Source organism: Lytechinus pictus, chromosome 7 (genome assembly GCF_037042905.1).
Source record: "Lytechinus pictus isolate F3 Inbred chromosome 7, Lp3.0, whole genome shotgun sequence".
Taxonomy (NCBI): domain Eukaryota; kingdom Metazoa; phylum Echinodermata; class Echinoidea; order Temnopleuroida; family Toxopneustidae; genus Lytechinus; species Lytechinus pictus.
The window spans coordinates 10233401-10256314 of NC_087251.1; the positions used below are offsets into that span (position 1 = coordinate 10233401).

The 22914-nt window shown below is 36.3% G+C and overlaps 1 protein-coding gene across 2 annotated transcripts; it reads right to left on the bottom strand.

The window, feature by feature from the left end:
- Positions 1-1005: 1005 nt before the first annotated feature.
- LOC129264992 (bone morphogenetic protein 2-like) lies at positions 1006-22096 on the bottom strand. Of its 2 annotated transcripts, none has more exons than XM_054902966.2 (3): positions 20707-22096; positions 11514-11872; positions 1006-4600 (listed from the first exon to the last, which is right to left on the bottom strand). In XM_054902966.2, exons 2-3 carry the CDS (start codon positions 11863-11865, stop codon positions 3708-3710), a joined length of 1245 nt encoding a protein of 414 aa, XP_054758941.2. In that variant the 5' UTR covers positions 11866-11872; positions 20707-22096; the 3' UTR covers positions 1006-3707. The 2 variants fall into 2 exon arrangements, with proteins under 2 accessions (XP_054758941.2, XP_054758942.2); XM_054902967.2 differs by lacking the exon at positions 20707-22096 and adding an exon at positions 12288-12720.
- Between the last annotated feature and the right edge of the window lie 818 nt (positions 22097-22914).

Genomic DNA, 22914 nt, shown 5'->3' on the forward strand with positions numbered 1-22914 from the left:
CTGGCTGTGCACACCTTTCAATGATATTCTGAAATAAAGAAGGATTTCATCTTTTAAGATTTTTTAAGAGGAAGCTAATGTATGGAAACTCCTTTCTTCCGTTTTCACTTTACTTATCTCCTTTAATCAGTCGAGTCTCACTTTGATGTTGGGAAACAGTTTGATGATTTTGGGTGAATTGAATGCAAATTTTGTATGCGTAAAGGTATATATCGGGAATATAATGTGGAAAACTATGTTTCAATAATTTTCATAATTTAATTCGTCGAAGTTTCATGTGTTAGTCTTTACCATCCATGCCCTCGCTCTCATATTCTTGCACTTAGAAACCAAACCATGGTCCTGGAAAGAGTGGATGCCGCGTATGTTTTACATCATAAGCAGCACCCCATAGAAATCGGGTTGGTATGCTAAAATGTAGGAAATTACCCCCCCAAAAAAAAAAAAAAAAAAAAAAATTAATAATAATAATAAATAAATAAATTGAATAAAAATAAAATAATAAAATAAAAATGAATGAATAAATAAATAAATAAGTAAAATAAAAATAGAAAAATAAATAAATAAATAAATAATAAAATAAAAATCAATAAATAAAAAAGAGATAAAATAAAAAAGAAATCACCTGCAAATTGGAGTGAAAACATCTTTTTTTTTTGGGGGGGGGGGGGGCTCGTCAATTTTTGTCCAATACCAGCACCCCTCTTCAAAATCGTTCCCAGACCCTGTGTAAAGCATTTCAATTTATCAACACCCCCCTCTCTCTGTCTCTCTTTCTATCTCCCTTTGCCATCCTATATTTTTCACAATCTCATTCGATATCCCGAAACTCTTTACTCCCCAAAGGTCATATTGTTCTTCATTCTTCCATTCTCAATCAATTGCTTACCTGTTAAATACTCTGCTAAAACTGTGATTGTTCTTATCTTTTCATTATAAGTTTAACTGAAATATGTAAATTTGCAAGAGAAAACATGATATAAATAAACAATTAGACAGTCGTGATTCATTTTACCATTAGCTTCATTGAGGTAATTACTTATTTGTTTTATTGTAAACAATATTTTACACATGTACAACTTAAATAATATATTTGAATCGAAGGCACTATAGTAATTATCATTAGAGGCACAGTACAATAACATTATCATTATTATTTTTTCCATCGTCCAAAAAAGTATAATAAATATCCGGTATAGTACTTCCCCGCTCATGATTTAAAATGCTTCAATGTCTATATAGCCGACTCTTAGAAGAGTTATAGGTGGAAAGGCTATGGAAAGATTTGTAAAAAAAAAAAAGAAGAACAGAGGAAAACGATATATAACATGAAATAAAGAGAAAGAATCAAATAATATTCTATAAAAGAAAATAATCATAGATACAATTCAAAACGTCTGTACATCAGACGCATTCTGTAAACAGTTTATCTATGAATAGTTGTTTCTTATGTCTAATACAGCTTTGAGCAGTAATGCATAGTTTCATATATAAAAAATATTTAGTAAAATACAGCGATGGATCATTAAAAGCAAAACAATCTTGCCTTTCATATAAAAATATACACAAATATATAATTTAAAAATAGCTCTCCAACGCTTCCACTCATTGAATACAACTCGACGGATTAAATTTTGAATATTATGAATACAATGTCTGAGGAAGAATGTTAAATGATATCAGCCCATCGGAGTTATGTGCTTGGCAGTTGTTTAAAATAGTTATGAGACACCTTCACAATGAATTGAGAGTAAGAATAATGATATACTTGGAACGGTATAATTACGTAAGTCTTGACGTGCCCTTTTTATTCTCCCGTATAAGTATTCGTGCGCACATGCATAAGAAGAACAATTTTCTCGTCCTTAAAATTGATATTCCCACAAACATGACAAAAAGAAAAGAAAGAATATTATATATTTGTCATATAACACCGACTATGAGAATAAACCACACATGTCATGTTGAAATATAATTTCCAAGGATTATCATAAAATTCTTAACAACTGTCGCCATCACAATATGTCATAGATTAGTTGAATGTCTTACCTTCACATATATATTATTTGGATCTGTATTGTCACATATTGTTTATTGTTTACGTACAAGTATTGATACGTGTATACTACTCATTGTATATAAGGCCACTCTCGTCAAAATCATTCAATTAGATGGGCTATGCAACATGGCATTTGTTAAGTTGAAAATAGGAACATCAATTTTACGACAACCTTTTTCACGAGTAGATGACTTGTATAATAGGACAGTGTAAGTGTTGTTTCGTCTATTTCGTTAAGTAAAATGATAAACATGCAGGGTTTGTTAAAAGTCGATTATAAAGATATAACATTATTTCATATACATGTTGAGTTTTAAAAAGAAAATTCGAATGCATAGAGTCAAAAGGCAAACCATTTTTACTGTTTAAAGCGACATCATTGTTCAACCCGTTCTTGGAATCTTACTTCAGTGAGTAAAATTAGGCACTAATTAAACTTGATGATATAAAATATAGGACGGAGACAAAATTAAGGAGAGATGTAAGCCAACCAATCAAACAATTTGTTTAGAAATGAATTAAAAGATGAGTATAAATTGCAAATATCTATTTGTTTCTTTTTAACATAAAAAAGTGAACAGGTAAAAAAACATATATATCTTTTAAAGGCATATAGGTTTATTTATAAAAATAATCATGGTCCACCATAAAGCTATGCACTCTAAAAAATATTGGGTAAAAATGCTCCATGAGGGTAATTATTTGTCCAATCAACATTTCTATTTGTCCAGTGTGATGAAAATTTTGCCCATTCTAAAGTAATTGCTGCTTATATTTTAACCTTACTGGATAATATGCTTCCCGCATTGGGTAAAATACTGCCCCAAATTGGTTGGACACATAATTACCCTCGTGCTGGTTAAAATTTTACCCAATATTTTTTTACAGTGTGTACTCCGTGATTCATTATCTAGAAGAAGCAGTCATTTTTATACATAAAAAATCCCTCCCAGAACCAGTTAATGTATCAAATCTCCCCATTAGAAATTAAGGAAGACTCACGTCATGTGCGCGTAAGGAAACCAAATAAGGACCTGAGCCCCGTAACATAAAGATTAGCGATGAAAAGCTAATATGAAAGAAAACTTCTGATTGGTTCCTGGTCAGTATTTTGCGCCAAATGCGCATGTAACATTGATCTTGATTAGTCAGTTCATTTAGCGATTTATCGCTAATCTTTGTGTTACGGAACCCAGATCACATGAAAAACTGAAAGCGATTCCAGAATGTTGACGAATATATGAATAGAATGACGAATGTGGTACTGTATGTACCGACGTTACTAAGCGACATTTGGATTCAGCTAGGCTGAAATACTCACAAATCACAATTATTTTAGGAGAAGAACTAAAAGTAGTATTTTGTCTTTACTTTGTACAGCACCAAATAAGCATAGACATTTATGAGTTTTGACATACGCATGTCATTGTCTTCCCATACCTCTTTATAAACACATCAAGATGTTGAGGGAAATAGAAAGCACACATTGGAAGCGGTAATAATATATCCTTTTCTTTCCTTGTACAAAATTAACAGAACATGGAGTCCATTTAAATGCTCCAGAATGAGTTGTGAGCTCCACTATGAGTCCACAGTGTCTCAGGGGGTGGTTATGTTCTGTAAGTCTTTGAGCGTCTTGTTGATGGTTCTACCGGCATCCACAGCCTTCTACAACCATATCTTGATAGTTCTTAAGGACGACCTTTTCATACTCGTCCAGATATAACATGCTGATTGCACTAAGTTCTGTAGGCACGCAACATGCTTTAGGTACTAGTGCTGGGTTGACAGAGTTTACTAACGTTTGTACGATAGCATGATTGGTAGTATTAAGATGTTCGGCGAGTGGAAAAGGACACTCACCATGACAATAGTAGGCCTGGTATCCGGCCGGTGCGACGATCCAATCATTCCAATGGACGTCACTAAAATCCACATACAACGGATGACGTCTGCAGTTCGCCTTCAATCGCTTTCCTTTTCTCTTTCGACTCCTTGATGACGGTGATCTTTTTGTGCGGCCGTCATCGCTGTACGTTACTATCTGAGGTCTCGTCTGAAACCACCTATCCTCTTCCTCGTTTTCGAGTTCTTGGACCTTACTTGGGTCAGCTTCTCTTGTCACACGGACGTGATGATGATTAGGGGACGGTCTACCCCGTGAGTCTATGAGCTCTATCTCTAATCCATGGTTCTTCTCTGGCACTTCGACCCAAGACGTTACTGCAGGACGTACGTCAAATGATTCCCAACTACTGTTTCGTACGTCCACTAACCGTGTGTCGATCAGCCTTTTAATCGTGTCTCGATTTCGTGCAACTGGTTTTAAAATATGATACACATTTATTCTTTGCATGTAATGAATGGGCTCCAGACTTTTCCTGTCGTCAAGTGCGTGGCGTTTTGCGATGCTGTGCTCTTCTAGGTCTTTACGGAACAATCTCAGTTCGGCCATTGTCAATACTTCTTCTGCAGGCATTGTGGATATATTGAAGATCACTGTGTGTCTGTGGTGCTCCGTTGGCAGGACTTGGCCAGCGTCTGCATCAAGATAAAATAGATGACATTTTTATTAATGAATTGAAACAATCATTTATCAATAAATTCATCTTTAATTAGTGTAAAATTATATCAAATTTACCTAGCAAGAAGCTCACTTTATACAATGCTCTGTTGATTATGATTTACACAGGATAATATACAATAATGAAAGGGCTTCCATTTTGTCAAATTTATTGGTCAGTCACAGTAGTGGGCCTTTCGTCCATACTGCAAGGACTAACGCCGGTCTTCGGAAACTTAATTATACTTGAACCAAATTGTCAAATTGAGGACGTCTTAGTCGTAAGAAAGACTGAAGCCTGTGAACTTAGTACATGGAGCCAGTGAGTCAATTGGGAGATTAGGACGCATCATAAACCATTTACTCGAATGGGAAGTATCTGCAGGCCAGCCTGAAGTGAAGTGGCACAACATATTATCCAACGGGTGGGACTGATGTGCCAACACACCTGACGTCCTAAAACCTCGTGTGGTTACATACCGACTATTTTGGCTACCCACAATGCATACATCATCCAATGGAGTAAAACACTGCTATTGTCTTGACACATATTTGCAGTTAACTTTGTAGCAATAATATGGTAGAGTTTATGTAGTTATCAAACAAAAACTAGGGCAAAAACTATTGGTAAATGTGAATGGACAAACAGTTACTTCCAAGGTGACTGAGTTGTAGCTAAGATGATACATGTAGCTAAGAATAAATAGAAAAGAAGTAACAGGGCCTAAGACCTCTCATCACATGAACCCAAAGTAGATCTTCTGATCTTTGCTTTGTTTTCAATATTTGAAACTATTAACTATCATTAAATAAAGAAAGTTTGAGAAGTTAAATTTTAACAAAAGATTGTTAGGTCCATATTAATCGCAATTTGTCTGTCTGATTATTTAAAGGATTGTTGTTTTTCTGCTTTAACTAAAGTAACCTGCCTGGGTGCGAATGTGAGTAATATATGACTTATTTATTATAATATACGCCTATATAATATGGACAATTTGATAGTCGAAATTCGCACTGTGCGTCAAACATTAATTTTGCGATCACGCATCGTGGCTTTGGGCGAAATGTACTTGCGTCAATATTAATATCGCACGTGATTTGTGCGGAAAACTTTCATCTAATAATTCAACTACATACTACTTGTTCCATTAAGAAAGAATATCAGTACTATTGTATATATGAATATATTTTTTATTCCATTGTCTATGATCAACAATGAATTTAATGATTTCAGCGTTGATTGATCAGAGGTGTTGTATAGATCCAAATACTTATATCCTCATCGCTTTTATAGATCCTGTGTTGGAACAGCCATAATGAAAATAACTGTGTATGATGAAGTTATATGTAGTTCGTAACTTTAAAAAAGAAGAAGCATGGAAACGACTAACAAGACAGATTCTCATGAAGATTAATTAATTGACGTCAACTGGTAGTGAATACAGTTAATTCTTTGTCCAATAGAGTGTTCTCGTAAGTATATCACTGAGTGAAAGATATCCCGATGTTCTCAGCTAGACATTTATATTTTTATCAGATGTAGAAACCGGATTCCCGTCTTTCTCGATGAGATGATAGAAGTTCACTTCATTTATAATTCAAGTACAAAGTTGGAATAAAGTGAGAGAGAGAAAAAACAAGGAAAGATAGAGTGAGAGGGGAGAACAGAGAAAGAGAACGGAAAAAAGGAGAAACATGAATGTCTATGCCAATGGGGAAACAGGATGGGTATCATTTCTGTGCCAAGACTGGTACCAAGTCAGGACAATTTAAAAACAATTTCCCCTAATTTCTCGTTCGCTTGCACCCTAGTGACATTTTAGTTTAATCCTCTTCGGCATGTCAGGAGAAGCCATATAAAGATCCAAAAAGGAATTCAGATTTGGCGGGGTTAGAATCTCTTTTATTTAAAGGAGCCCAGGCCTGCTGTGACACTGCAAAAATGATAATAAAGTACTCTCATCGTCTGATTGGTAATCCTTCCCTTGGTAAGTAAGAAGAAATTGCAGTTTCTTTTAACGATGTCTTTGTAATCCCATTCTTGCTTGTATATTCAAAAGTCACAAAGAATGACGAATATTTGTTAGATTTATTTTACAGAGCTACAAAGAGGATTTGCCAAAGAAGTAATTTTCATAGTGATTTTCTCCATTGACCTTGAAAACTTGCACATTTTGTGATCACATGTAAACATAAGGTCTAGTTAACATGAAACTTTATTTGAAAACAAAATCAAAAGAAAAAACGCCATTCTTAATACTTTTTTTTCGTTTCAACAATTTCAATACATGGTAATAAATGGAGAATTTATTAATCAAGTGTAATACAACATTGCGTTTTGGGAAAATTAATATGTATAGTTGTTGGGATATCGTAGTTGCGTACTGAGTTTAAGGGGCATATTAAATGGTGTGACACTTTTATACAATTTTCGAACCAGCCCCCACAAATCACTTTCAATTAATCAATTTATTCCGTCATATAACTATTATGTATGTAGAAGGTCCAGTATATGCAATATTGAAGGAAATTCGAAGAAAATTGTGCTGCTGATAATGCAGGACCTTATCAGAAAGTATATTTTGTGAATGAAAAAAAAAGTATTTATCATTATTCTTATTTTTCTATTTACCTATTTTATTTTATTTATTTAGTTAGTTATTATTATCATTATCATTATTATTCTTAATACTATTATCAATATTATTTCGGGGGCTCCAGCCTTTCGTTAAAACTTAACTCTACGTCATTAGGCAATTCTAAATATTTTCCGCAATACTAATAAACGTTCAAGTAGTATATTATTACGTAGTGAGAACACCGAAGTTTTTCTGGTCAGTCAAAACAGCGTCAACCGTATCAAAGTAGATTTCAAACACATTGTAGGCATAGGAATTGAAGAGTATCAATTTTCTCCAATATCAAGGACACTAAACGTTTCGTTCATCTGTTCATATAGTTTTTATCTTTCAAATATCCAATGCAACAACGAAAGCCACAGGACATCTACAACGCAGTAATTGTATTTCAGAAATATTGTATTGAACTAACAATTAAGAACATCAATTTTATCGAGCACATTACGTATCTTAACTTTACTAGCGCCATAAAAGGTGGCGATGTGTTTGATATGGAGAAATATTAGTTGATTTCGATCAAAATACAACACAATTTCTAGTTCTTTCAAAAGTAAAATACCAACAAGACTGTATGAAGGCATATACGCGTCACTAGGTAAAACTTTGGCATTTTAAATCGAACCAGTATAGCTACTCAAAACTTGATCGAATCAACTTATTGGTAAGAACTCCCTCCCCCTAAAACCATGAGACTGTCTCTCCATCCAAGATTGCCATTTCTTTCACAGCTTGTCAAATTTCAAACCAACCTTGTACACATCGATGAGATATGACTCTCTTACCATGGCGGGAGAATATGTATTCCTGAACCACGATTGGCTTCATGAGCTACTGTGGACAGGATTGAAGTAGCCTTCGACTCAATATACTAATATAATAAGAGTTGTAGGCTACTTCAATCTAGTAAATATACTGTCTTTTTTCATAAATTCAATTTACAAAAAGTTATTAAGCAAGGACACACAAATGTCGTTTCATGGCGTTATTAGACCATGATTAAATTTAGTTTCTGTTCTAAATGAAATATTAGGGTATAACTAAATGGGTTTGGTTGTATGACACACCCTAATTTTTCATGTAGTCCTCATTTCCCATTGTACCATAATGGCTCAGTGGTAGAGCGTCCGCCTTATGAACGGAAGGTCGTGTGTGCGATCCTCGGCCGAGTCATACCAAAGACGTATAAAAATTCAGTTTTTCTTCAATTTTGAAAATTATATGCAGGGCGATCATCTTTTGAGGAGCGAGCCTATGAGGTTTATTTCTGGTCTAATTTAAGGTGTATGGTAGATGGTACATGTAGAAAAAACTATTAACGGGATGAAAACAATGACGTAAAAACTATTTGATTAAAAATTATCTTTTATAGAAATATCATTCTATATTCAGGATAATTATGAAAATGTCTATTTTCATGATTCTTCGTGAATCATAAAATCAACCTGGCTCCAATATTCTGATAAGTGCACCATCATCTTCATGTAGAATATTGAAAAAATCTTCAATAATTCTAAACTAACCCAAACTAAGGACAAATTGATGTCGACAAAGACTTGAAGAAAAACAAAATCCTGAATGGAATTGATAATTTGTATCATAAACTGATATCCAGTGACCTCAGCCCAACCCTTCATGGGCAAAATAAGAATTACCAATCAATTAAAGATAAATAGTATATAGAAACTACGCCAAAAAATATATCAATCTTTCGACGCTGAAATTATTCACTATATAATAGCAGTAGAAAATATAGTGTATTTGCTGATTCTGGAAAGTGTGACGCGTTTCATTTTCAGAAAATGTCATGAATATATGGATCGGCAATGGATATTAGAGAGAAGTTCGGGATTTCCCGGGCAATGCGTAAGGATATTGTTCTAAAAATAAGAGAACAGTATCTTCAAAATCTGTTCAAGTTTAACGATCGCTCCTGACCCTTCAAGTAACTCTGTTGTAGACATTGAATACTGAAGGAATGTACCCTCAATTGAACACAATATTGTAGTTTTTATCTATCTGTGGGTCAAATATTATTTCGAGTGAATCTTCCTATTTCCACATATAGTTACATATCTCTATTCAGAATATGTGAAATTTGGGGGTGGTTCGTACAACAGTTTGATTATTTGGAAGCGTCGTGGTGTAGCGGTTCTGACTCTCGCCTTGTAATCAGAGGGTCGTGTGTTCGAATCCCACCATGGCCTAGCGTCCTTTGGCAAGGCGTTAATCCACACTTTGCCACTCTCCACCCAGGTGTTAAATGGGTACCCGGTAGGATGTGAAAGCCTATATGTAGTATGCCTAGCAATTGAGTCTTGGAACTCTTGTTGGAATGCTCCCCAGGGAGTGGAGAAGGTGCATACATTGTATGCGGGCATGCAAGGATCCGATGACCGGGGTAATAATATGTCTGTAAAGCGCTTAGAGACGTCGTTCCGATGTATTAAGCGCTATATAAATGCGGAATATCATTATTATAATTATTATTTTATGGAAAATGTTCTGTGGTAAAGTATTTCTCTATCGATTCGGTGGCAGCGGTGGGATAAGGCACGTCATCGAAATGACCGACGAATTTGGACTTACGTGATACTTGATGGCGCATAGATCGCTCTATTATACAATTTACAGAGTTTTGTCGGCCAGATAGGAATACCATATTGAAATTTGTAAAATGGTCGGTCTTTCTGCACAGGCTGGCTCAGATATCATCATGGCATGAAAATATCAAGTGGAAGTAAATCAAAATTATCGTGGACCGAAACAGTTTTGTTGAAAGAAAGGCGACAAAATAACAAAATAAACACCAAATCAAAGAATTCCCTGAACTTCCTTGAAATGGGAATACATATCCGACAGAAACATGGGAAATCTTATTAGCACACAACTCAGATTTTAATGAGAAATAATACGTGAGATCGTAAATTCAAAGGAAATATACACCAATTATCAATTTTGAAGGGTCATTAACCAGCAACATTATAAGTTACTCGTTAAGCAAGTTGTGAGCTATCTATGGCCTTCATTATATTTATCATTAACGTCTTTGATCAAAATGGACGAGCTGTACATAATATTTTTCTTCAAGTGGTACAGTTCTGAAGAATGGAAGAGCAACAATCAAAATAATAAACCTGCGTAGTATACATGATCATCATGATTATACTCTTAAAAACATGATGGTAAACGCAAGAATGGTTTGTTAAAAAGAAATGAAGGAATGAAAGAATTACACAACATAGTTCCAAGAATATGAGATTATTAATGAACACTCAGCTTGTGTCTTTTTACGTGAGATGTTTTTCGTAATTATTTGGTGATAGTGAGTTGGCCATGTGTAAAGATCTTGACGGGTTTCAGATTAAAAGGTGAATACTCAAGGTAGTTTCTTTACCTGTATGTTGATCTTTCTTAATCATTTACAATACAGGTATAAACTAAATGACTAATAGGTGAAATATAACTGAAATGAACATTGAATTTAACATTTTTTGGACAAATTATTATAGTTTGACAGTACATGTTCGTGTTTTTTTTACTTTTATTGATCGGCTATGCATCTTCACTGTAAAAATATTAGGTAAAATTTTTACCACCACGAGGGTAATTATGTTTCCAACCAATTTTGGGAAGTATTTTACCCAATGCGGGAAGCATTGTCCAGTGAGGTTACAAAAATAAGCATCAATTACTTTAGAATGGGCAAAATTTTCATCACACTGGAGAAATAAAAATGCCCAAAAGAAATGCCAAACATTAGTTGGACACATAATTACCCTCGTGGAGCACTTTTACCCAATTTTTGTTTGGAGTGGTTGCTTTTATTTCATTTCCAAACTTTTCGATGAACTCCGTTATTGCGCTAACCGTTCGCAAAAGTATGTTCTCTGTACGTCTTCTTTTCTGTCTAGGTTGTTACGTTTTTTGTTCAAAAATCATGAAGTAATAAACATCATAAGCAAGATTCTTCAATAAGCGAGATTCTTCAATTGCACTTGTAGGCCTATATATCTCCCTTCACTACTTACTTGTGGTCTTGCGACTGCGGTCACAACACTCAGGTGTGACTATATTCTACAAACAGGGAAGTGTTCAAGAAGAAGGAGAAAAAGAAGATGAAAAAGAAGAAGAAGAAGAAGAAAGAAGAAGAAGAAAGAAAAAGAAAGAAAAAAAAAGAGGTCAGTAGAAGAAAAAAAAGAAGACGAAGGAGGGGGAGGAGGAGGAGGAGAAAGAGTAAATGCTGAATACTAACCTTCGTGATGATAGCTCCTAATGGTATTAGCTGTTCCCGTCGATAAATGATCGAAGTCAAAATGCATACTAATTCCATCTTCATGTTCTGTATGTGATCGGTATAAATCCATCATGTATTGAGGTACTCGCAATTTTCCTTGTGGTCTCGGCCTCTCTTTCAATCCGAACATCCCCAAAAGCGTCGATTCAAACGCCTCAATGACCTGTGCTTTCCTATTCTGGTCGCCTTCGTTCTCACTACTCCTCGACGACGATGATGACGATGATGTTGATCCGGGCCAGCCGCCGACCACGACACAGCAGCATACAAGGGGCACCACCAACTGACCCCAATGTGAGGTGGTAACCATGATGGGTCTAAAAGAAAATAAAAATATAACAGATCATGATTAGAAAATAAAATCGAACAAGCGCGTGTTATATTCTTTATCCTCTTTATCATTGTGGTGAATGGTGTATTCTCTTAGTTTTTCTTTATCTTTTCTTCTTCTATTCTCTTTTTTTTTGTACGGAAAATAGCGTAGCCTCTCACAGTGGACCCACATAACCATTCGGGTAGATTTATGTGAAAAGATATACCAAATTTATTAATCTGGGTTGATAAATTCCTGGTGTATCCATGGTAACTGTTTGAAAAGATAATTTAGTACTAAATCATATTTCAATGGAGGTAAAATAAAAATCAATAGAAACAGTTAGGATATGATACATAATAACATTAATGAAACGTTATGCAATTACCCATGTGTTAAGGTTAAGATTATCAACTCACTCGATTGGGCAACGTGCATGAACTGCCTTATAGATCTTCCTTCGATAGGAAATCTTCAGATAAAACACCTTTGTCTGTCAATATATATCACATTAAACAACATTTAAACATTATAGCCTGATTCCAAACGTATATTCTCCTTAAATCCATTATAAATTCCATTATGTAGGTTGCTACAGTATATTTCCACGCGAAGGCATAATGTTCCTGTGTGCTCTCAATAACATTTTGAACAACATATGGCTCTTATGACCACAATTTCCCCCCTCCTCCGCTTTTGTCGAAGACAGGTTGTTAAACCCTGATCACATGGGGTGTCAGGGGCTATATGTGGATTTTATTCATTAAGAACCCCAATTCCTAATTGGACCCCTCTCGACTCATCCCGGTCGATAATGGGAACCTCTTCTTATAGTGCTTGATTTCTTGCTTCGGTCTTTTTCACTTGAGGTGTTAGGGGTATTATCCTTAGAAGAAAGACATCTCGCACGGTGATGTTGAATGGCTAATTATTCTGGACACAGCTAAAGAATACCCAGAAGAAGAATAGTATGTTGTAAGGGCGGATTAGTCCTTAACACCGAGGGAAGAAAAGAAAAGAAAACAGGGATTGGAATGCACGAATAGATTGTACTCGAACCCAAGAGATCATAGGTTCACAGTACGTTTTACCCCCTTTCTTCAGACCCTTGCCCCTTCTCTATACTCAATATGAACAGGAAGTTTTTGAAGGGGTAACGCGCGCGCTTCTAAAATAGGAAGAAGATTATAGTAGCCTCTGCATTGTGTCATTAATTGACACTTTGATCAATACAAGCACCATGTGAATATTGGTTTACACAAAGATTACAAGGAATAATAGGATGTATGTTTTGGCATATTGTAGTCGGCACTCTACAGTCGCATTATGGCTCACGCAAATGTCCAAGTCGAATGATGTGTGGTAAAATAATATGCCAGTTACGTACCCATCCCAATTTGGGCACTGGAATTTTAGTGAATAACCTTTTACATCGTGAATATATTCCTAAAATTGCTAAAGGTGTCTTATCAATTCTGATTTCGTATGTTTCCAGATATGGTCTCCGTGTGTGGATAGACCGTTATAATATCCGTGAAATCTACGGTAGATGAGAAGATTCCACAAAACAAATGACGTCACAATGGACATAAAATGATTCTATAAGACATTTTAGTCTGAAAATACTTATGTAAACGATGTTTTCTTTTTGAATGGTTGATTACTTTAGTTCGTATGATGACCTTATTACCTGATGGTAAATACATTTTGTATCGGTTTTACTGTTTAACAGGGGAATGGGTCGATAGAAATGATGGTGATCATTAGTACACATTCATCGAATAGATTTAGCATCAATCATTGAATGCATTACATTATAAAGAGATGATATATATATATATATATATATAAGTTTTTTTTATATGGTTCCACTTCGATCTCGATAGGTAACGCGAAAACATGACACGCAACAGTGAGATCGAATACTCGACAGGATATAGCTGAGCTCTTTAAGCACGGGCGATCAGTTTTCTTTTTTGCTTTTTCTTGTAATTCTGGTAAAGAAGGGAATTGATGGAAAGCCCCTCCGGTCGTCACGGTTAATCTCTTCTTTTGTTGATACCTCGTAAATAAGAGTTTGAAAGTTGTTTCCCCTCCGTTCCCTTTCACCTTTCTTTTCTCTTTCTACCTTATGAGCCTTGTTGCTTGACGGTGTGTTATAAGCTGACCGGTGGGTTATTCTAGGACGGTGTTATACGGGTTGGGATTTAAAATGGCGGAGTATTGTGGATAGCTGGTGCATAACTCTTAACTATCTGGTGTGAACACTCATCTTTTTTTTCGAAAGCGATCGACCGAGAAAAGACTAAGAATCTGAGTAAGAATCTTCGTTTCATACTTCCTTCCGTTGTTGAAGTCAACAAATTAGACATCTTCATTTCAAATGGCAAACAATGGCATTGGACGAAAGAGAATATAGAAAGGAAATGATAGACAGAGAGTGATAGATAAAAAGTGGTTAACGATTGGCAAATTCAGAGAGGTATTTCTCTTATAATGACTAAACAAACTTACACAGTATACATGCAAAAGAAACAAAAATATTCAATGTAGAGGCTAATGACCACTCATTGATATTAAGAACAGATTTATAATAGATTTTGTAAGCGGAGATAATTTATTGTCCTGACCATCATTTTCTTTATCATTAATGTCATAATCCTATATGCATATATTATTTTTACGGTATTTTCATAGATATCAATGAGGCGTATTACCTTCATAGGGCCAATGCACATGTATACACAACTGGTGACCAATTCGTGCGCTATTTTTTACCATGAACATGGTGGGTGACTTTCCTACATAGTCTTTGCAATCAGATGCATGTTAACAACAGTAACTATTTGATCTACAAACATCGGATTTCAAGCTCTGAAATTTTTAACGAGGATGTATAAAACATCTCAATATTCTCGCCTGTAATGTATTATATCAATAGATATTATGATCGTCTTTAACGACTCAGCGAAAACAATAGAAATATTATCATTCTACATTAAATCAATAATGATAAATGTTACACTATACAAATGCGAGATTCCATTTCCAATGTGTTTAATACACTTTAATAATATAAATTGCCATCATATATAATGAATATAAACTATCATTACGTTAAAATGAATTGTTATTTCGCACGTAACTATTACTTTTAATGTTATAATTTCAACGACACTGACACTTTCTTAAAGTGTTTCTATAAAAAAAGGAAACAAAATAACTCTGAGATTTTCATCAAAATGGATGTGAAATGAGAAAGTACATTCTTTCCAATATAGTTGTTTGCTAAGTTGTTCATAGCAAAAACGGGCAGTAAGTAAATAAGGGAACAATGTCGTCACCTACTCACTATTTGAATTCTCTCCTGTAAAACATGATTTTCTCCCATAAAACAATGGGAATCTCCACTTAGTGTAAATTATTCTATTTCATTCAAGAACGGTACTATCAAATCTATAAAAGAACAAAATACTCATATTTCATGAGAAATAATGCAAAAGAAATATTAAGTGTCATCTCTCTCATGTGCATATCATCCCTATTTGTGAAATCAAGCGAAAGATAAATGTTGCAAATATACCAACTTTACCTCTGACTTTGATGAAATAGTTTGTGATAAGCTTATTGATTCTTCTATTTTCCTTCAAATCAACATTTTGATTTGGCGCTTTGTCTTTTAAATTCAAGACATTAAGATAGTCAATGAAAAATATAATGTTCATCTATTGGCACTTAAAGGTGAATGCCAGTTGTGGTAACGATATCAAAATGAGTTCGTACAGAATCCAATGAAATGACCACCAAAGTGTCTGTTTGTATAAATGAAAAATATGTGCCAAAGGATTCTGGAAGAAATTGTGTAATTGCTGAGAAATTAGCAAATAAGCACGGATTCGGGTCAAGCGTCGGGCCGACATTCAAAGCAATAATAATACACTGTCCCACGTGCGCTTATCTGTGTTGGTATTCTTCACTGTGAACATTTTTCAGCGTAGATTTCAAGATTTCACAAAGTTCACTTTATGTAATTGTACCAGATCTAGATTATCGATGATATACTGACAATTAAGCCTGGTTTTACAGACTTTCTCATGAAATCAGTGTTTACTGCAACAACTGCATGGCATTTCTCTTTAAAAGGAAACATGACTTATGTTTTGTATCCGCAGGCATTATTATGTATGATTAAACAACATATGTATTTTTCTCTCAATCCATTTTCACAAATATAAAGTTTCAAACATTTTTCCGCACATGCAATAAGAACAAAATTGAATTTGGAAATACCAGGAATCATTCTTCATTCTAATTGGAAACAAATGAAATGGACCACATTTTAGTAAATGGGTATAAACAGGAAGATTTAAACACTTTTTCATCTTCAAACTTGATGTAGCATGAAAGTAGGGCTCTCAGATCCGTCTCATCCATCCATGGTTTGTCAAAGGACATAAACAGAACAAGACATTCAAGGGTTAAAATTGCCTTGCCTCTCTCTTTCTAAAGTTTTGTTGAACTTCGTGATTTTGCTTCAGGTTTCTGTTTGGACCCAAGGGGAAGCACGGAACGCTATTAAGATAAACAAGGCATAAACTGATGCCGGCCACGCCGAAGGCAACAAATAATTTAATATTTCATACGTTCCATTAAAGTGTAATAACTTTTAAATCTACCTGTTTGGCATGGTTGTTATTCTTCAGATCGAGAACTCCCCAAAGTTGGGGGGCCTTTGAAGACGAACCTGAAGACACTAATAAAAGGAATGGAAATCAGGTGGGCATACCGGTGTACTATCGTCACGTCTCACCTGACATCAAAAGGTAGAAAGTCATTCTCTCCATCTTTCCTTTCATCATCTTGGTTTTGGAAATATGGAAAGGAATAAATCTTCCGCGGTGGTTCGACCTGTAGGTCAACAGGTAAAGCATGTAGGGCGGTATCAAGACAGGGAGCGGGTGGCGTTTCCCGTCAAATGATTTGATGGACGATAAAAACACACATTGAAGGAAAATGTGAAAGTGGTAGATGATACATTGAACTGAATTCGAACAGATTTGATACGTCCTTATATGAAAAGGGAGAATATTGAGAAAAGACGAAAGAATCAAGCGACGATTTTTTATGTAAGTCTGAATATCCATTAAAAAATATTACCTATAAATGAAAAAAAAATAATAATCTGAGTGATGATACACCACATCCGCATTAAAATGTGAATAGAAAATAAGCATGATAATCCAAAACAGCAAACTACCCTCTCACAAAGATAGCAATTTTTATATAGCAAATGAAAAATTACAAATAATAAAGATCTATTTCACCGATTACACATATAAATTGGTATTTGATATCGTCCATCAAATGATTTTAGATACTATAGGGAAAAACCCTATTACTCGATCTTACGAAAGAAGAATGTGCACATAGAATGATGCATTGCAAATGTTTGGGTGCAACGAAGATCTAAGCCATTGTCATATTTTTCTTGGCGAGTTCATAAAGCATTTGATATTAAGCGGTGTCAGGATCAAGGCTAAGGAATATGCGGGAGGGATTCTTGACAAGAAGAACGTCCTAAATCTATCGATAGCACACAACGTATCCTTGCCATTTTCGGAATCTTATCAAAGGATTTTTTTTAAATCTCAACGCAGTTTAAAATTGGTCATAAAAATAGCAATCATTTTGTACGACTCATATTACCCTGTGTATGGAAGTATAACCCGCGTTAAAGATTTGAACTTGATACGAAGACCAGTTGTGTTTGGGAGGAGTGAATAGGGGGGTAATAAAAGACCCCCTTTTGTTTTGTAATTGACAAGTCTGGTAGATGAAAGGGAGCCGTTGGAGACACGCAGTCTGGCCTGCCTTCTTGTTTCCCCGTAGTGAGACGTGTGTTACAATGTATATCAGTGAGTTTTTTCCACGCTGTATACCAGCACTAAACCTGAATTGACTGGGCCTTTAGTCCTGGCCATTCAATGTGATGTAACATAATGCTCGGGATACTGTAAGTAACTGTAACGTGATAGAGAAAAAGCCCATTCGCCACCTGGTTTTGAATGTGTTCAGTGGACGATGTAATCACAGAGTTCAGAGGACAGTAGACCCATTGTCATGGTCAATGGCTTCGGGTGTTACTGGACAAAAAAAACCTTCACACCCGAATCATAAAGAATAAGTATTAAAGTTAACACTTTGCTATAGTACTCTTGTGTTTCAGCGAGTTTTTGAGGGTAAGCCAAAAATTACTTGTCATGAATTATGTAGGTTTTACTTTTAACGATGTCAAATATTACCGTACTTTCAATATTCCAAATAATACAGACTGTAGAAGATATACTCATATATTTCAAACGTTTTCAAACGTTTTATTTGATTGCGTATCTACATTCTTCTTCCTTAAAACGATGTTTTCAGCAAGAAAATTGTAAGTTTTCATTATTTAGAAGCACGTCAATGCAGCCACCATATTAATGATTCAATCCTCAAAAGAAGTTCCCTGTGTACTGTATCAAAACTTGAAACATGTTATAATGAGTCATACGAATTGCGTATAACAACCCCAACTGAACATTTTCTGGGTGATTCAAATTCGTTGCCATTAAACCAGTGTTTATCTTATCAACAAAACTTGAGATCGTCAATGACTGGATGGATTGAACAGACCTCCAATGCGATCGGGCTCGGAAAGTAAAATGTCTTGAGTAGGGTTACGTTCAACACCTTGGTAGCTCCAGCACCACTGCTATACTACCTACACACCTGGGGTAAAATCCTTGCTGAGTTTTTATAGCGAATCACAAATCCCCAGATGATACAGGCGAAAAAGAGAGGAAAAAGGCCCCTCTCGACTTTTAATTGTAACAGAGTGAAATCAAATATCCAGGTATTTTTGTGAGGGAGTCCGTTGGCACTCAGGTGCGCCATGCACCTGACACACTTTTTCCCCCTGTTGCCAACTCTCACGCCATACCAGGCATCACCGGCGTTGTTTTTCCATCTTCCATCGAGCACACACGAACCCCCATTTGGTAGTATACATAAACCATCGCAGTTCGCAGGTGGGGACGACAGCTAGGCGGCAATCAGACTCTTTATTCCTCGGTAAGTCTGCCGATGATTTACATTGACCCCTAGATGTCAGTGAAATTGGGTTTTTGCCCGGACATTTTATTCCCTACAAACTCATCTATCCCCTCGCCCCATAGCCCCCCCCCCCCGCAAATTTCATAAGCTATATACACTCACGAACAATACTCCGCTTGGGTCGACCTAGGTCTGACAAATAACGTTTTCGATGAAACGTTTATTTGAGTAGGGAGATGCTTCTCCAAACTCTGGTCTGATTTGGAGCAGGAATCTCTCTCCTCTTTTGCCCGCTTGTCACTCATCTCCCGATCCCGACGATGGGTTACCGACCAAAGATGGCAGAGAGGGGGAGAGAGAGACGGATCTTTATTTCCTACTCCAATACAAGCACACCTGCCTCTTTGAAAGAATGCCGACATTTTCTCCTCTCCCCCTCAAATTGGAGATGATCTATTTATTTGTTCATCCATCGGAATTTTTGCCCCCCTCTCTTTGCCTAAATCTCCCTCACTCGGAGACTTATCCGGGGACTTTTGGTTTGATCCGGGGGTAATACACCTGCCGAATGGATACATCTTGTGGGCAAAATTTCTGCTCTATATTCTTTCCCTGTATTCTCTCAACCGGCATGAGAGTATCTTTACACCTGTATCAAGTTTGCTTGCAGTATCTTATCGGTATTACCTCTCCGTATTGTCAAAACTCAATTATTGCTTATTGCTTGAAACAAAAATATGGAACAAAGGGAGAAAAACAAGATCAGAAGGAATACGTGTAATCTTAAAATACGGAGAGAATCTGTGAACAGCAAATCCAGACAATCACAATAAAGCTCTATGTCTGGTCGAAACGCGGATTGAATGGGTAAGATAGGGTTGTGCTATTAGCCAGTCTGTGCCAGCTTTTCACCACTGATTGAGGATCATCAAAGAGCGAAGACAAAAAAATTGACGGGTAGGAAAGGGTGTCCAATAAATCTGTTACAATGGGTCACAATTGCCAGCTTGTAGAGTGTGTTAAAACACATAGGATGAGTAAGATTTTTTGATTGCTAGAAAGGAAATGAACTCATAGATTACCGGGCTCTCGATTCATCGTCTGCCAGCTACTGAGTTGCGGCTGGATCAGGCTTTGCCTATGTACAATAACTGAGATGGACATGTCCTACCTCAACCCCTTCACGATTTGAGTTTTCAACAACAATCGCCTATGTGATGAGTGTTCGAATAGTACAGCTGTTTCAGGTTATAAGCCCCCATTATCAACCCACGTCTGTGTACCTTAAATGATAATCATTATTCATACAGACTCCATAATGACCAATGCCTCATTTAGAGATGAATGCATGAATAATGATTTTAAAAAGTTAATTATAACATCAATAATCATTTAATTATTTGAAATGACCAATGAATAGATTTTAACTGTAAAGTCAAATAACTAATTCATGCTGCACTTTCAGTCCATTCTGAAGGAGTTTTGGGAACACCATAGTACTTCATGGCAGATGAATGAAGAGGATGCGTGCCACTTTATACAAGTCACAGACTCACTCAGTCAGCATCCGAAAAGGAAATGAAATAAATTCAGTTGAATTATTATTCACACCGGGTATCCAGGGCAATGTCTAGATGAAGACTTCTCTCTTTGCTGCACACTGACTCAATCTACTATGAAGAAAACACATTAATACATTATAATAAATCAAAGAGCAAATTAATAATGGGGAAATAGTTTGCTTACCGTGGTGCGAATAAAATGATAGTCCAAAAGTGGGATAAGGTCCCAGATTGATATGACAGTGTGCTTAAGGTATCGTTACAAGGAGTTTGTACCAGGATCCAGTAGCACTGTAAGTCCCCCAGAACGGGGGCGATGGTCGAAGGTACAGTGGTCTGTTTCGTATCGTGAGTATAAAATCCAATCTATAAGTCCGTAAGTGGATTGAGACGAACTGGCATCGGACGATGGTGTTTGGTTTTTTCTTTCAACCAAATAGTATTGAACACACGTCGACCCTGGCTGTTAGCCTTGCTTTGTGACGATAATGATGATCACGATGAGAGTCACGGTTAAGTCCAGGTGTAACAGCCAATTAACCGCAGGCATGCGCCGCGGGCTAACCTTAAATACACACTCCCACAATAGTGATGCACATATGCCAATCAAACAACTTCAAAAGTTTTCCTCTCCTCTTGTCATTAATGTTATGGAGGCGGATCGTTACAGTAGATATTAAAAATATTAAAAAGAATTTTTTTGTGACCATTTCTTGCTGCGCCGGGCAAAGTTGGTGACTAGCCCTGGCAACGTTGGTTAAGGCCTTTGATGTACAGCGAGCGAAACGATGCAGCTACATGACCAATCTACATCCATGTGCATTCAACCCACTCTCTTGACGCAAATAGAGAGAAAGTCGTCAAGATTCGACACAATTCGCGAGGGCCTCTGGGCTGCATTAAAGTGTAGAGAAGAATCAGCAATGCTACTACAATTTCCGAGTTCTCACGCTGCTCATAGAGAAGAGAGAAGAATGAAGAAGAGGGAATGCCCCCCGTTTGAGAGCCATCCTCTTGTCATTGAAGCCTGCTTAAAATCAAAATCAGGGATTGTCTGCTTTCAAGAACACCCATGTGTGTATTAAGACGATAGCAAGAAATCCAACAAAACCCCTTTCTCGACGAATCCTTCCTTCAAATTGACGATCAAAAAGAAATGTGAAACTTTCCTTTATTATGTCATATCCTGTCAGTTGTCAGACGGACGAAAACCGTCAAAAATTACGCGCTTCCCGTTCTTTTGAACAATCGTTAACCTCAAGTAGTTGAAGAAATGTCATTTTCTTTCAAATATTTAGATACTGAAGCCTAAGATTGGAAGATCAAGGCCGTTCCAAAATCACATCACCAGACGCAAAAGCCCAAATCAGCGGGTTCCGAATAAATTGGGCAATAATCAATCTCAATGTTTGGACAAATATTTGATCCAAGTTTAAATCGTCAGTGTCTAGGAGTATACAGATTAAAATCTGCCTGGCTAGATTATTGTTTCCCTGCCTCAGTTACAAGCTCACTGAAACCTCTGCCTTTTGATACATATCAACTCTCGAGCTTTAGAAGTCAGGCGAAGCTGTAAGAGATCGAAAGAGAAAAGTCAGTGAAAAAAAGTTAGGGACGAGGCTCCGCCTACCGAGCGCTTTGATTGGTTGATTGTCTAGTGATATTTTTTTGCGGTTCAGCGGGCAGTTCCGTCAATAGTCACCCCCATATAACTATCTCCCTGTGTACTTTTACTAATGGATAATGCAAACGCACGGGAGTTGCGTGCTGTGCGGTGACACGCCACGACTCTTTTATGTGACAACCTTGCTGCTCGCAGGAGAACAGTAAAAATCTAGATATGTTTCAAGATATTGTGAGTATACCTTGGGGTATCTTGCCTAGAAGCATCCAGTTGTCTTTTAAAGAATATACCTGTGTACCTTCCTCACTATGCTATGCTGTAGACCGATCCTTAATTTGACAGACTTCGCTCAAATTAGAACGTGGGAACCTGGAACAATAGAATCGGATGCAATGAGAAGTTAATCACCGTCGGAACGCATCAGGGGGGCATCCGCGTACCCGTTTCATTTGAGACTACATGGTTGCAACATGTTTCAACAAACACATATTTCCTACATATGGCCTGAAAAACCATCAATTATTTGTACTTATAAAGCATTACTTGTGAGAATGACAACCCTTTCAACAAAACGATAAATAGTGAAGGTCCTATAAACAAAGGTAAACGTGTCTCTCTGACTCCCAAATAATGTTGACATTTGCCAATTATGAAAATAACGGACACTTTTTTTTTAATGTACTCCACTTTTTCGAAATAATATTTTGCAAAGAATATTTCCCAATCAAAAGCTCTCCAGTCCATGTGTGAAAAACTTATGAATAAAAT